The 16,636-nt window shown below is 36.8% G+C and overlaps 1 protein-coding gene across 1 annotated transcript; it reads left to right on the top strand.

Moving 5' to 3' along the window:
• The first annotated feature begins 8,361 nt into the window (after positions 1-8,361).
• Positions 8,362-10,343, top strand: LOC125107960 (importin subunit alpha-1-like). The gene has a single exon (XM_047743488.1). It carries the CDS (start codon positions 8,481-8,483, stop codon positions 10,068-10,070), a length of 1,590 nt encoding a protein of 529 aa, XP_047599444.1. The 5' UTR covers positions 8,362-8,480; the 3' UTR covers positions 10,071-10,343.
• Positions 10,344-16,636: the final 6,293 nt, after the last annotated feature.

Genomic DNA, 16,636 nt, shown 5'->3' with positions numbered 1-16,636 from the left:
AAGAGTTCTCATCAGATGGGATTTTTTTTAAGATCTTATTATTTGCCATATCAAGAGACAGATTCTAAACATAGTAATACAAGTAGATGAAAATAAAAGATTAGTAAAAACTACATCATCCAAACACTAACCATAAAAAGACTGATGCAGAAATACATCAATCATATGAGACATGAGATCAAAGAATTTTATCAGAGATGAAGATGGGCATTTCATATATATAAATGGTCCAATTAATCAGAAAGACATAAAATCTGGGGTGCCTGAGTGGCTCAGTGGGTTAAGCCTCTGCCTTCGGCTCAGGTCATGGTCTCAGTGTCCTGGGATGGAGCCCCGCAGCATCGGGCTTTCTGCTCAGCAGGGAGCCTGCTTCCCCCCTGCCTCTGCCTGCCTCTCTGCCAACTTGTGATCTCTCTGTCAAATAAATAAACAAAATCTTTTAAAAAAAAGAAAGACATAAAATCCTCTGTGTATTACATAAAAATATGAATTAAAATATATGAAGCCAACACTGATAGAACCAAGAGGAAAAAGAGATAAATCTTTAATTACAGTTGGAGATTTTAATACAAGTTATTCTATATATTATAGGAAAAGCCAACAGAAAATCAGAAAAGATATATACAATTGAACAACATTATTTACCAACGGGACTTAACCGACATTGTACACCATGATATCCTACTTCAGAATACACATTATTCTCAAATGAACATGGGACATTAACAAAAATAGACAATATGCTAAGACATAAAGCATTCTCAGTAAATTTCATGGGACTAAAATCATACAGAGTATGCTCTCTGATCACAAAAAAAATTAAGTTAGAAAATTAAACTGGAAAGAGAACAGGAAATCCCAAATATTTTAAAACTAAGTAACACATTCTAAGTAATTCATAAGTCAAATTGAAAATCACAATGAAAATCAGAAAATATTTTTAACTAAAACATAAAAATATAGCATATGAAAATTTGAGACACAACTAAACCAGGAATTTAGAGGAAAGTTCTACTTTTAAATGCACATACTAGTTTAAAAAAAAAAAAAAGTGTGTACTCTGTGACAAAAGCTTTGATCTTAAGAAGCTAAAAAAAAAAAAAAAACACAAAGAAGATAGAGGGAAGAAAATATTAAAGATCAGAAATTAATGACATAGAAAAATGTCCATCAAGAGGAAAAGGAATAAACTAATTGTGTATATTTGTGCAATTGATACTATGCAGCATTAAGAACTACTGATAAGTCTCAAAAATATTACTGGAGTGAAACACACAAGGAGTTACATGTTGTATGCCTCTATTCATATGATCTTTGGAACTAGGCTAACCAACCATGATGGAAGTCACAACAGAGTGAGTATGTAAGAGTATTGACAGGAAATACAGTTTGCGGAACCTTCTGGGTTGATGACAGCATTCTGTATCTTGTTCTAAAAGAAGTTTACAAAGATCTATGTGTAGGTAAACATCAAATTATATAATGAATATATTTGTAAATTTTACTATTTATAAATCATACCTCAATTTAAAATTAAAATAAAAACTCAAAGCAACACTGAAGGAACATTTTTCCCCTGAGGGAAATAAAGGGATATAGTTTGATGTGTTAACTTTGAGCTACTACTAGCTGAACAAGTGGAAATGTTTACTAGGCAGTCAGTATTCATTTCAGTGGAATGGTGAGGATGAAATCCAAATGGGATTGGGTTGAGAAGAAAATAGGAAGCAAAATGTTACAAAATGTTACCAAAAAGGCAACAAAGGCCGACCACATTTTGAGAAGTTTTGCTAAACAGGAGAGTGGAGATATGGGGAAAGACATGAGAATGGGAGAGAAGAGAGGGAGAAAACGAAGGGGGAGCATTTATTTCATACGGGTGAAAACGATGGGAACCAAGTGTCTGATGAAAGCTTAGATAAGAGTGGGGACAATTTTTCACTGTAGGTTCATATATTTGCCATTGGAAAGATGATATAATTTTTCATCTGATTACTTCTCAGTGAAGCACGAGATGAACTCATCAACTGAGAGAGAGAAAAAATCATGCAAGAGATTTGAGGAGAGAGGAGAAAATGTAAAACAATCATGTGAGAATACAAAAGTCAACTTATTAGAGGGATGGCAGGCTTTTTGACCCGTCTGAGATTTTAAATTTTAAATAATGTGCAGTTATGTAGTTTTTTTCCAATCATGCTCAGCAGCCCTAGACCACATGTTGTTTTAGGTAAAAGTTGGGTGCTGTCACACAGAATAATTTTATCTTGGGGCACCTGGCTGGCTGAGTTGCTTGAGCATGTGACTCTTAATCTCAGGGTTGTAAATTCAAGCCCCACATTGGGTATAGCAATTACTTAAAAATCAAATCTTTTTTTAAAAAAGGAATAATTTTGGGGCGCCTGGGTGGCTCAGTGGGTTAAGCCGCTGCCTTCGGCTCAGGTCATGATCCCAGGTCCTGGGTTCGAGCCCCACATCGGGCTTTCTGCTCAGCAGAGAGCCTGCTTCCTCCTCTCTCTCTGCCTGCCTCTCTGCTTACTTGTGATTTCTCTCTGTCAAATAAATAAATAAAATCTTTAAAAAAAATAAATAAAAAAGGAATAATTTTATCTTCATGGATTACTCAGGGAATTACACAGTAAGACACAAATTTCAGGACCAATTTCACCATCCACATTTAAACTATATTAAATTCATTAACTAATTTCAGTCATCCTCACTCTAGTTTTTAAAATTATTGGTTCTATTTTTAATAAGGAAACATTACACTGAGGTATCATAAAACCTAAATCATAGTGTAAACCTAAAAAAAATTCTACATTCAATTTTATAATTTAAGTAAAAAGAGATTAAAGTGGAATTTAAAGGTTAAATATATTCATAAGTGCTTTTTAGTTTTATATGGAGTTACCTAGTTTAGTTTAGTTTTCATATTTGCATGTCTTCAGTGTGGTGGAAGACTGTAAACTCAGCCCATGCCACAAGTATCAGAAGTAGAAAATGAAAACAAAATCATCTCAGAAGAGACCATAATGTGTCTATGAAACAAAGCAAATTTTCAGCCTCAATTTCATACAGATATTATGAAGAAGAAAATGAACTTTGGTAATGATTTAATTTAAATGACTGTGACCTCAAACAATCCCAAACCAAAGAAAACTATGTGAGTCTGTTCTCAAAAAGCAGGAGAAAATGGATAATGGGAAAACACTAACATTTAGCAAGCACCTACTTCGTTCCAGGCACCATGTTGGGACTTTCTGAAGGTTATCGTTCATGATGGCGTCTCACCAAACTGCAAAAGACGGAGTTTGCTCCTGAATACTAACATTTATACTGAGGCATAATCTGATCTGCATTTTCTTATATTACAGAGATGTATAAATCAACTCATTTCATTAACTGCTGTAAGAAGACTACAGATACTTTAACGCACTGAAGCAAGTAGAAAGATCCAAAATGTCTAGCGTACTTGAACCCTTATCCCCCACATGCAAAATTCAGCTCAGTGTGCTTTGTTATGTAAGGAGCTTAATTAAGCTGTTTGAGGTAGTCCACACATATAAGCTCTTCTCCATATTGCACGCCATATTAGATGTTTCACTTTAATATTCATGCAGCCATTATAATTCTAAGTGGCAACAAAATGGAGAAATGAGGATATTTTGTGACTTGGTTGCTCTGAATAAAACACTTTGCTCCTTTTGCAAGTAATCACAATGGTAAACATGCCCTTCGTAAAACAGTGAGAAATACTTGCTTCAAAATCTTTTGAATGAGACCTGGAGGAATTTAAATATAAACTTCATACTGGTTTCAAAGATTATAAAACCAGTCAGGAATTTTAGACACAATGTTTTTCTCAGTGGAGTGTGGATTATCAACCTGAATCAACGGTTTATGCTATAGAATACCTCTGTATTTGACATAAAGATCTATTTCGTCAATTTTCCTAAGCTTATTTAGAGTCAACGTGTAAACCCACCTGTTCTTCATAAGATTTCTGAATTCTGAAAGTGACTAACACAGCTTTCAGTCAATTCACGACAAGCTATTAATAACAAGAAAACATGATTCATGGATTCTGTGAGATGAAGTGGTTTAACAATGAAATGTTTAGAATATATTTCAGGCACTGTATTATGACCAGTGACCTTTAGTCACCATATTTCCTAAACTAAAAATTATCCGCACTCTAACTTTTGAGAATGCCTTCAGTGGATGTAGGTGCTAGCAATCCCCCAATTTAGGAACAGTTAAGAAAAATATCACATGGCCCACTACAGTGATTCATTGCAGGAGCTAAACTTTAAAACATTCAGATGAGCCAAAACCACAGCAGGGTGCATTTCTAGCAGTGGTTATGAACAACTTTAATGTTCAATGCAATGTATTCTGCATGTATTTTATCAAATTGCCAAAGATACTGGAATTATTGATATTTATATAATGCTATGCAGCTTGCAAAGCATTTTTTTCATAATTAATTCCACCTCTCACAACCACTTTATGGAGTAGATGTTATCATCCTAGTTTTCAGGTTAACAACATAACTAGAACATTGTAGAATTGAGATTCAAACATGTATCCTTCATTTTCCTACTCCCAAGGTGAATTTTTCTCCACTAACCCATCCTGAATCCTATTGAAATGATATGCTCCATCTGTACTCAGAGATGAACAGATCTGCATAAGACCTGGGTTCTAACATTAGTAGGAAACCTGTACAGTGATAACAGGAAACCTCAAAGGAGCTATCACATTGTGTGATGTGGAGAACCCACCATAATGGGCAAGGGGCAAATTGCAGTTGAAGACATCCTTCGTACAGAAAGAACATGTGAGTTTTATAGCTGTCATATAAACCCTGTTTTATTTCTACCCTTGCAGAGATGGTGACAGAGAAAAAATCTGTAGGAGAACTGCTATATAACAGATCTTAACCAGATGAACAACATCAAACATGCTGCACTAATAATCAGATCCTCAAACTGTTTCTTTTTATTTATTTAACAAGTATATCTTGAATGTCTACTCTTGGCCAAATATTAGGCTTGATGCTAAGGTAAAATGGTAAATAAGAAAGATATGGATGGTCTCACCTTCTGAACTCCAGTGCAGTGAGGGCCGTAAATATTATTTTAGAAATAAAAATCAAGAGCGCCTGGGTGGCTCAGTGGGTTAAGCTGCTGCCTTCGGCTCAGGTCATGATCTCAGGGTCCTGGAATCGAGTCCCACATCGGGCTCTCTGCTCAGCAGAGAGCCTGCTTCCCTCTCTCTCTCTGCCTGCCTCTCTGTCTACTTGTGATCTCTGTCTGTCAAATAAATAAATAAAATCTTTAAAAAAAAAAAAAAGAAATAAAAATCAATCATATAATTACTAACAGGAACAAGGTATAAAGGAAAGAGGCTGATTTTTTTTTAAGTTTAGTTGGTCAAGTTTCTTTTTTTTTAAAGATTTTTTTTTTTTTTTTTTTTGACAGAGAGAGATCACAAGTAGACGGAGAGGCAGGCAGAGAGAGAGAGAGGGAAGCAGGCACCCCGCTGAGCAGAGAGCCCGATGCGGGACTCGATCCCAGGACCCCGAGATCACGACCTGAGCCGAAGGCAGCGGCTTAATCCACTGAGCCACCCAGGTGCCCCTCAAGTTTCTTTTTTTATGATTATTGTTACGTTAGTCACCATACAGTACATCATTAGTTTTTGATGTAGTGTTCCATGATTCATTATTTTGGTGGGAATGCAAGTTGGTGCAGCCACTTCGGAAAAGAGTGTGGGAGTGCCTCAAAAAGTTAAAAATAGGGGCTCCTGGATGTCTCAGTGGGTTAAAGCCTCTGCATTCCGCTCAGGACATGATCCCAGGGTCCTGGGATTGAGCCCCGCATTGGGCTCTCTGCTCGGCAGGGAGCCTGCTTCCCCCTCTGTCTCTCTGCCTGCCTCTCTGCCTACTTGTGATCTGTCTGTCAAATAAATAGATAAAATCTTAAAAAAAAAAAAAAGTTAAAAATAGAGATAACTTATGACCCAGAAATTGCACTCCTGGGTATTTACCCCAAAGATACAGATGTAAGGGCTGATTTCTATGTGAGAGAATCTAACAAGAGGTACCCAATATAATCTGGAGGGTCGGGAAGGGTCCCTTTGAAGAAGTGATATTTAAGCTGAAATTTAAAGATTGAGTTACCAATTAATTGTTTTTCTCCTCTATTATCTTTTATTTTGTTAATAATTATTCCATATTAATAATAAGTTGGAATGGATTTTAAAATATTGAAAAGAAGCTGCTAGATGTTAGGAACAGCTTATATATGGTGATTAATGGTATAACAGAATTGGAAGGTAGATGACCTTGGCTGTTATATCCGTCTAGTATTGCTACAATCATTGCATAAAACAATCTCATACAATTTCAGTGGAATATAACAGCAAGCATTTATTTTCACAGATCTGAGACTTGGCTGGGGGTCAGCTGATTCAGGTTGGGCATGCCTATGAGGCCCTGCTTCAGACTGCAGTGTCTTCAGAGGCTGTATTTCTCACCACTGGTCTGTAAGGCCACAGGGGTGGCTATGATACACATGTCTCCCATCCTTCTTGGACCAGTGGGTTATTTGGGGCTTCTTTTTCCTCATGGCAATAGCAAAAGTATAAGAGGAGAATCAGAAATATGGGCAATCTCTTAAATCCTAGTAGAATTGGCACACTGTAATTTCTTCTCCGTTCCCTTGGCCAAAGCAAGTCATATGGCCAAACTCAAAGCCAAGGGGCAGGGCTGTATATTGTACCCATTAAGAGACATCCAGATGGCCAACAGACACATGAAAAAGTGCTCCATATCACTCGGCATCAGGGAAATACAAATCAAAACCACCATGAGATATCACCTCACACCAGTCAGAATGCCTAAAATTAACAAGTCAGGAAATGACAGATGCTGGCGAGGATGCGGAGAAAGGGGAACCCTCCTACACTGTTGGTGGGAATGCAAGCTGGTACAACCACTCTGGAAAACAGCATGGAGGTTCCTTAAAATGTTGAAAATAGAACTACCCTATGACCCTGCAATTGCACTGCTGGGTATTTACCCTAAAGATACAAACGTAGTGATCCGAAGGGGCACGTGCACCCGAATGTTTATAGCAGCAATGTCTACAATAGCCAAACTACGGAAAGAACCTAGATGTCCATCTACAGACGAATGGATAAAGAAGAAGTGGTATATATACACAATGGAATACTATGCAGCCATCAAAAGAAATGAAATCTTGCCATTTGCGACGACGTGGATGGAACTAGAGGGTATCATGCTTAGCGAAATAAGTCAATCGGAGAAAGACAACTATCATATGATCTCCCTGATATGAGGGAGAGGAGATGCAACATGGGGGGTTGAGGGGGTAGGAGAAGAGTAAATGAAACAAGATGGGATTGGGAGGGAGACAAACCATAAGTGACTCTTAATCTCACAAAACAAACTGAGGGTTGATGGGGGGAGGGAGTTAGGAGAAGGGGGTGGGGTTATGGATATTGGGGAGGGTATGTGCTATGGTGACTGCTGTGAAGTGTGTAAACCTGGCGATTCGCAGACCTGTACCCCTGGGGATAAAAATATATGTTTATAAAGCTGTAAAAAAAAAAAAAAAAAAGAAAAAAGAAAGGATGAATACCCAAGTTTTGTAGCAACATGGGCGGGACTGGAAGAGATTATGCTGAGTGAAATAAGTCAAGCAGAGAGAGTCAATTATCATATGGTTTCACTTATTTGTGGAGCATAACAAATAGCATGGAGGACAAGGGGAGATGGAGAGAAGGGAGTTGAGGGAAATTGGAAGGGGAGGTGAACCATGAGAGACTATGGACTCTGAAAAACGATCTGAGAATTTTGAAGGGGTGGGGGGTGGGAGGTTGGGGGCACCAGGTCGTGGGTATTGTAGAGGGCACGGATTGCATGGAGCACTGAGTGTGGTGCAAAAATAATGAATACTGTTATGCTGAAAAAATAAAAAATTAAAAAAAAAAAAGAGAGAGAGACCATTGACAAGGACTGGATACAGAGAAAGGTGAAATTATTGGATCCAGTAATTTAATCTATCATAACTTCTATGGATCATACTAATAGATATATACCTGATGTATATATACCTGATGTATATAATAGATGTATGTATCAATACATACATGTATCCAACTTGAATAATTAGTTTCAATGAATTAATAGCATTATGTTCTAAATATCTACCCAAAGTATATTCAAAAGACCACTGATTAGTTATAAAGATTTCAGAACTCTTCTTTTTCATTACAGTTAATTTCCATTCATGATGGCACCCAAATAACTCTTCAAAAATGGAGGGAAGACACCGTCTTTGGGGTGATCCGTGGTGGACGTTTTGAGGGCAGCTGACCTGCAGCCTGCGCGTCCCGGACCGCCTCCCGTGGAAGCCTGAGCCGGCCGTGTAGCTTTCTCCCTTTGTCTCATAACCATGTCCACCAACGAGAATGCTAATTCACCAGCTGCCCGCCTTAACAGATTCAAGAACAAGGGGAAAGACAGTACAGAAATGAGGCGGCGTCGAATAGAAGTTAATGTGGAGCTGAGGAAAGCGAAGAAGGATGACCAGATGCTGAAAAGGAAAAACGTAAGCTCGTTTCCCGATGATGCTACCTCTCCACTGCAGGAAAATCGCAACAACCAGGGCACTGTAAATTGGTCGGTTGATGACATTGTCAAGGGCATAAATAGCAACAATTTGGAAAGCCAGCTCCAGGCTACTCAAGCTGCTAGGAAACTGCTTTCTCGGGAAAAGCAGCCCCCCATAGACAACATAATCCGGGCTGGTTTGATTCCAAAATTTGTGTCCTTCTTGGGCAGAGCTGATTGTAGTCCCATTCAGTTTGAATCCGCTTGGGCTCTCACCAACATTGCTTCCGAGACATCAGAACAGACCAAGGCTGTGGTCGATGGAGGCGCGATCCCAGCGTTCATTTCCCTGTTGGCATCTTCCCACGCCCACATTAGCGAACAGGCTGTGTGGGCTCTAGGAAACATTGCAGGTGACGGTTCCGTTTTTCGAGACTTGGTTATCAAGTATGGTGCAGTTGATCCGCTTCTGGCTCTCCTCGCGGTTCCTGATATGTCATCGTTGGCATGTGGCTACTTACGTAACCTTACTTGGACACTTTCAAACCTTTGTCGCAACAAGAACCCCGCACCCCCGCTAGATGCCGTCGAGCAGATTCTTCCTACCTTAGTTCGTCTCCTGCATCACGATGATCCAGAGGTCTTAACAGATACCTGCTGGGCCATCTCCTACCTGACGGATGGTCCAAATGAACGGATTGAAATGGTTGTGAAAACAGGAGTTGTGCCCCAGCTTATGAAGCTTCTAGGAGCTACTGAATTGCCCATTGTGACTCCTGCGCTAAGAGCCATAGGAAATATTGTCACTGGGACAGATGAACAGACTCAGGTTGTAATAGATGCAGGAGCGCTTGCTGTCTTTCCTAGCCTGCTAACGAACCCCAAAACTAATATTCAGAAGGAAGCCACGTGGACAATGTCAAACATCACAGCTGACCGCCAGGACCAGATCCAGCAAGTTGTGAATCACGGATTAGTCCCATTCCTCGTTGGTGTTCTCCTTAAGGCAGACTTTAAGACACAAAAGGAAGCTGTCTGGGCTGTGACCAACTATACAAGTGGTGGGACAGTTGAACAGATTGTATACCTCGTCCATTGTGGCATAATAGAACCATTGATGAACCTCTTAACTGCGAAGGATACCAAAATTATTCTGGTCATTCTGGATGCCATTTCCAACATCTTTCAGGCTGCTGAGAAACTAGGTGAAACCGAGAAACTTAGTATAATGATTGAAGAATGTGGAGGTTTGGACAAAATCGAGGCTCTACAAAACCATGAAAATGAGTCTGTGCGCAAAGCTTCATTAAACTTGATTGAGAAGTATTTCTCTGTAGAGGAAGAGGAAGATCAGAATGTTGTGCCAGAAACTACCTCTGAAGGCTATACGTTCCAGGTTCAGGATGGCACTGCTGGGACCTTTAACTTTTAGCTTGTACAGCCGACACAGAAAGTTGTTTGTGGTGTGCTTTGTTTGGTAGAAGTTTGTCTTACTGTTTCTCTACTAAGAACTCTTTTTAAATGTGTTTTGTTATTGTAGCACTTTTTACAACAAAACTCTACTTGACCAGTTCCAAACTGTAAAAACTGTATGAAGCTCCTCCTCCCAGTGGGTTTCTTATTTCTATGTGGACTCTCTTCTCTTGCAGTGTCCTGTAAATAAAGATTAAATTCCACCCTTTTCTTTAAAAAAAAAAAAAAAAAATGGAGGGAAAAAGATAGACAGGAAATGAAACTATGTGCCTACAACCAAATATACAGACCTCTCAGAGCTTTGAACCTGTCTTCAGTTCTGTTTCAAGTTCCACCACTATTTAACCATGCAATCTTGGGAAAGTTAGGTAACCCTTCTGAATCTAGAATACTGATATCTATGTCACCTGGTTGTTGAGGGAGCTGATGGGACAATATACACCAAGTTCAGGGCCCATACTGGACAACTGTGATCCCCTGGCTCCTAATGAAATGTGCTTTCTCTAGTTACTCCAAAGCTTATTTCTGTATGATATGGACCTTTCTCGAGTCCTTAAGGTATGAGGGTAACCTACAAGGTAGCTTAAGAGAAAAAAAAATGTAGCAACACCTCCTGTATGATCTACATAACAGAGAAAATCCTTAGTTCAAGAGCTCAAGAGGGGTGCCTTGGTGACTCAGTTGGATAAGCAACTGCCTTCTGCTTGGGTCATGATCCTGGAGTCCTGGGATCGAGTCCTTTATTGGGCTCCCTGTTCAGCCCTCCATCCTCCCATGCACTCTCTCTCTCTCTCTCTCATTCTCTCCCTCTCAAATAAATAAATAAAATATTTTTTTTAAAAACCAAAGAGTTCAAGAGAATTGTGTCTCCTAAGTCTCCTGACCTACTTAAAAACTAATATGCAAAGGATTTTCCCAAAAGGCAGTAAAAGTAGGCATTTATATTTGAAAACACCGTAAAGAGCTAATAGTACTTAGACTGATTTAATGGCACTCATTTCATTAAAGAGTAGAGAAACTCATTGAAAGTGTATGAGTCATAAATTAGAGCATATAATTATAAAAGAATTCCAGGCCAGAATTGCCTTCTTGCCCCTTTATCTCTACTCTACTCTTTGAATTTTATAGCTAAATATTATGAAAATGTATCTAGGAAGAAGTAAAAGATGAATTTCATAATTCTTAGTGTAAAAGTAGAGACTGTATTAATTCGTTCAGGGTCTCAGATCTGATATCTTTTTAGATTGTGTGGAGAGAAGAAAGAGAATGCCAAAAATGTGAATAGCATGGACAAGAATGGTTCCCTGTATCTGCTGATTAATCATTGTGCCCAGATTATCATGGCCATAATGTAACCTAGTGATTTGAGCCTATATGATTTTATTATCTTGTGGGATTATATATATATACATATACATATACATATACATATACATATACATATACATATACATATACATATACATATACATACGATGGTTATTGGCAGGGAATGATGAGGTTTCAGAATTAGAAGTGGCCATAGAAGCTAAGATCTCTAGTAGAAGAGATCTACCTTCATCTGACAGGTCAAATTCAAAGTCACATGGAAACACAGAAACTATGATCAGGACCAGGACAGAGATAGCCAGATGTCTGATCCCATGTCCATTTCAATCTTCAGAAAACATCTTCTAAAAAAAGTCTAAAAAGTGGGAAGAACACTACATGGAACCAGAATCAGAAGATATACATACTAATGCTGTGACTTGGGGTCAGTTACTTGATTGTACTCAGTCTCATTACCCATAATTATAGCAATCCTAATCATAATGCTCCAGCTATATTTCTTTTAGATCTATTATAATCTATTTATAAAGAGAATGAGACATTGGCATAAACTTCTTTTCTCCTTGCAAGTTTGCAAATTAAACACTACTTCTGGCATAGTGAGAAGAGTTTGCTCAGAAACACCCAGAGAACTGGGGTGCTAGTATGTCTTAAGCTACATGGCTCCATCTCCTGGTTTCAAAGAGCTCGGACACAAACATGAAACTCACCAGAACAAAGTGTAAAAAGTGGAAAGAAAAATTGCTGTCTTCTCTGTCCTGCAAATTCATTCCTTTTTCTCTTGCTGCTTAAACTTAGTATTTGAGAACCCTCTTCCTGAAAAATAGATGACATGAATTTTTACAATTAAAAAAATTAATGTTTTTCTTAACTCTGGGATGTGATAGTCACAATTGATTAACCACATCACAAAATAAATCTTCATTTTAAAGTCTGAGGAGTTTTCCTCCCCCGTTTTTATTAAGATATGATTAACCTATTGCATCGTACAAGTTGGAGGCATACAATGTGAGGACTGGATACACATAGATTGTGAAATGATTGCCACAGTAAAGTCAGTTTTAGCACTTCCATCAAAAGCAATCTATTGCTTCCTTCCAATAAACTCTCCCAATGTGATTCTGTAGATTAGAATTCACTTTAGAATGGATGTTTTAATATTTCTGGGCTTGTGTGGTAGACATTACTAACTTTTTAGTAATATAGCATACCTCTCTCCTTTGGTCTCACAAGAGAATTATGCTTCCTTGACACCATGGCAATATGACTTGTTTTGGCCAATGAATTTGAACAAAGTGGTTTATGTCATTATATGTGGAAGTATGTCATTGCTGGTGCTCGGTACTTTATTTCTTCCCTTATCCTGGCAGAGTGGAAGCCCCCAGTAACCAAGGGGTCTAAATGACTAATGACTAAATGACTTCCACTGATCCTTATCAGGTATGTAGCAGGGGCAAAATAAATGTACTTCCATGATTTTAAGTCATTGAATTATTGGAAAATGTTTGTTAACACTGCATAGCATGATTTATCCTAACTGATGTAGGTATGTGAGAGACCACTTTATTTAGATACCTATTTTTTTGCATAATAACCAATTTAAAGATCTGAGGATGCAGAATATATATTTTTCCTTTGTTTCTCATGAGTTGATATCAGACAATCTCAACAATGATGGATACACTGTGATAGAAGAAAGTACCCATCTTGACATGCATGTGAGCAAGTGTCGACATTATTCTTTTTTTCTTTTTTATTCAAATTTAATTTAGTTAATATATACTGTATTATTGGTTTAGGGGTAGAATTTCGTGACTCATCAGTTACATACAACACCCAGTGCTCATTACAATCAAGTGCACTTCTTCATGTCCATCAGCCAATTACCCCATCCCTCCACCCACCTCCCCTCCAGCAACCCTCAGTTTGTTTTCTACAGGTTAAAGTCTCTTATGGTTTGCCTCCCTCCGTGTTTTCATCCTATTTTTTTTCCTTCCCTTCCCCAACGTTCTTCTGTTTTTTCCTTAAATTCCACATATGAATGAAATAATCTGATACTTGTCTTTCTCTGACTGACTTATTTTGCTTAGCTTAATACCCTCTATTTCCGTCTACATCATTGCAAATGATAAGATTTCATTCTTTTTGATGGCTGAATAATAGTTTATTGTGTGTGTGTATATATATACACACACACATTTATATATGTATAAATTATAATATATTTATATATATTTTTATATTTAATATATGTTATACATTATATTTATATATGAATTATAATATAGGCTTATATATTATAATTTATAAATATATATGTATCTTAAATTGATGAAAATAAGAAACCTATGAAAATGCCTTTATTCTTTCAAGAAGTACTTCAGTGGTGCCTGGCTAGCTCAGTCAGTAGAGCATTCAACTCTTAATCCCCAGGTCATGAGTTCAAGCCCCCTGTTGGGTGTGTAGACTACTTAAAAAAAAAAGGTATTTCAGTTATAGTATACTTGATATCTTTGGAGGTAACTAATTTTTTGTAGAAAAGACTAAAATACCATGCAATATGACTAACATGCCCATGGATATTCATGGGTTAGTTTGACAAAATATAGGAGGGTGCCCATGGACCTACCTGTGTGCATACTCACATGGTATACATTTTTCTCATTGTCCACATTTGCATTTTGATAGAAACTCCCACATTGCCCTACTGAGTAAGCAAAATATTCATCAAATTCTATTCTAAGGAACCAACAAGAAAATAGATAAATCATTACATTTGAATAGGTGAAATGACATGCTATAAAATTAATGTAACTAAATTAAAAAGCTTAGATTTTACCTTTCCTTCTAGAACTTTTAGATACAATTCTCTTTTTTTTTTAACATTCTATTTTTAAGTAATCTCTACAACTAACTTGGGGCTCCAAACTACAACCCCCAGATCAAGAGTCACACACTCTTCTGACTGAGCTAGCCAGGTGCCCCTTGATGCAATTGTCTGGAGTCTAACTCAACATAGTCCATTTAATACAATATGGACACATTCCCTAAAAGTTCCTTAAAAGCATTTTTTAAGCTATAAAATTACTATGGTTGCATTTCTTTAATAATATATAAAAATATAGATAAGATGATAAAGTCCTATAACATTCCACCACACCTAATGTATTTCTTCCGTGTGTGTGTTATAGTTTTGTGTTTGGATTTTTCCACTTAATGTTTTACCCTGGGTATCTCTCAATGGTATCAATATTATCCAAAAACATGTTTTCATCTACATGTAATAATAATTATAATAGTAAGTACAAGCTCTTGAGCTCTGGCACTGGGGAATTCTAAGTGTTGCACAAATCACTTGAGATATATTGTCAGTTAATCCTTAGAGCAGCCTTTTGAGGTACAGATTTTTGTGTCCCTCTTTCAGATCAGCACCAGTCAAGTAACTTGCACAAGGACACAGTGCTTTTAAGAACTGAGGTTCAAACCAGGTGTGTGTCCTCCAAGGCTGGTGGTTTTAAGCACCATAGTTCTGAGATAATAATGAATCTTTAAGGGAATATTCAGATTTTAACAGTAAAAACCTCTGTATATACATTTTATGTATATTTTAAAATATATTCTTAGGATAGATTGGTTGAAGTAGAACTAACAAATCAGGAAATTTGAACATGTATTCGATTCTTGATATATATTGCCAAATTGACCTTCAAAGAGATTATACCAATTTACTGTGCCATCAGCAATGAAAGGAATTTCCCATTTCACTTCATCAAGAATAGCTTTTTCAAAAATCTTTAATATTTTTCTGTTGTACCTTAAGATTGTCTTATTTTTTCATTTGTTTTATGACTACCGATGTATACATGTATTCCCATGAACTTTGGCTGTTTGTATCTTCTCTTTTTCAAATACGCTCTTCACTTCTTTGCCTATTTTTCTATTAATGAATGAATCTTCTAATAATTTGTAAGAATTTTTATGATATTAAGGATATTAAACTTTGTCAGTCATGTATGTTGCAAATTCTACCCCAGTTTGTTTGCCTTTTAATTTTGAAATTTTATTATGTAGTAAAAAAAAAATCTATCAATAATTCAATTTCACCTTAGCTTTTTCTTTTTGTTTTTAGGCTTGGAAAATAATTTATACTTTTATATTTATAGCTTCTTAGTTTTACTCCATTTACTTCTTAAACTTACCACATTACTTCATTTTCCAAGTGATGATACTGTATCCAGTGTTTTGTTCATTAAATAATCTCACCTTTCACCCCACCTTGAAATGCCACATTTATCTCAGTATCAATTCCTACATATATTAGACTCTACTCTACAACTTATTCTTCTGTCACTAGCCTACATTAATTGCTGACGTTTGATCATCTGTTTTAACAATTAGTAGTGAAAATTTCCACACAGAATTTTTCTTTCTCAAATGTTCTTGGACATTTTCATCCATTCATTCTTCCAAGTGATTTTAGAACTGAGTTTCAAGCCTCAAAAGAGAAGACTATTGAGATTTGTATTCAAATTATTTGAAATACACAAATTACTTTGCGGAGAATTACACTTTTAAAATAGTTGCTCATTTGAGCATCCTTGCTAGTATTAAACCCTAAATCATCTTACTCAGATTCAGGACTATTTTTGTTAACTTACATTGATTTTTTTAATTAAGTTTTTATGGAGCCTAATTTGAAACTTTCTAGGGTCTATTCCACTTTTGTCTCTAGCCATAATAAACATGGTCATTACAAAGTACTTCCCATTATGGCTATGAAAATAATAAATAATGATAATTTGGTTTGGTCTTTATTTTCATTTAATACCCAGGTTGGCTTCCATATCCTATATCTAAAATTAGCATACAGAAACTTCATGGTTTTTTGGTGACACAGAATCTAATATGTAAATGATATATATCAAGTAGCTGAAAATCTAAAGTCAAGTCAATAAGCATTTCTCAGTTTGGGGAATTTTGAGAAGAACTAGTGGCCTTTTATTTTCTTTATACATATGAAACTGGTGTCTTTTCTTTATAATACTTAAAAATATCTTCTAATTACTGTAATGTCCTATCTCACAGTCTTACAAACATACCTATAATTATACGACTTTCCCATCAAGTAACCTTATACATATTTGCCTTGTCCCGAGTCTGAGAAGCCTGAAAAGATTAGTAATCCGGAATGGGATG

Source organism: Lutra lutra, chromosome 8, assembly GCF_902655055.1.
Source record: "Lutra lutra chromosome 8, mLutLut1.2, whole genome shotgun sequence".
Lineage (NCBI taxonomy): Eukaryota > Metazoa > Chordata > Mammalia > Carnivora > Mustelidae > Lutra > Lutra lutra.
The sequence above is the reverse complement of the archived record's forward strand: the minus strand, read 5'-3'. Positions and strand labels throughout refer to the sequence as shown.

What these genes read in the sequence shown, in the direction of transcription:
- LOC125107960 (XM_047743488.1), top strand. Translation starts at nt 8,481, where the DNA reads ATGTCCACCAACGAGAATGCTAATTCACCAGCTGCCCGCCTTAACAGA.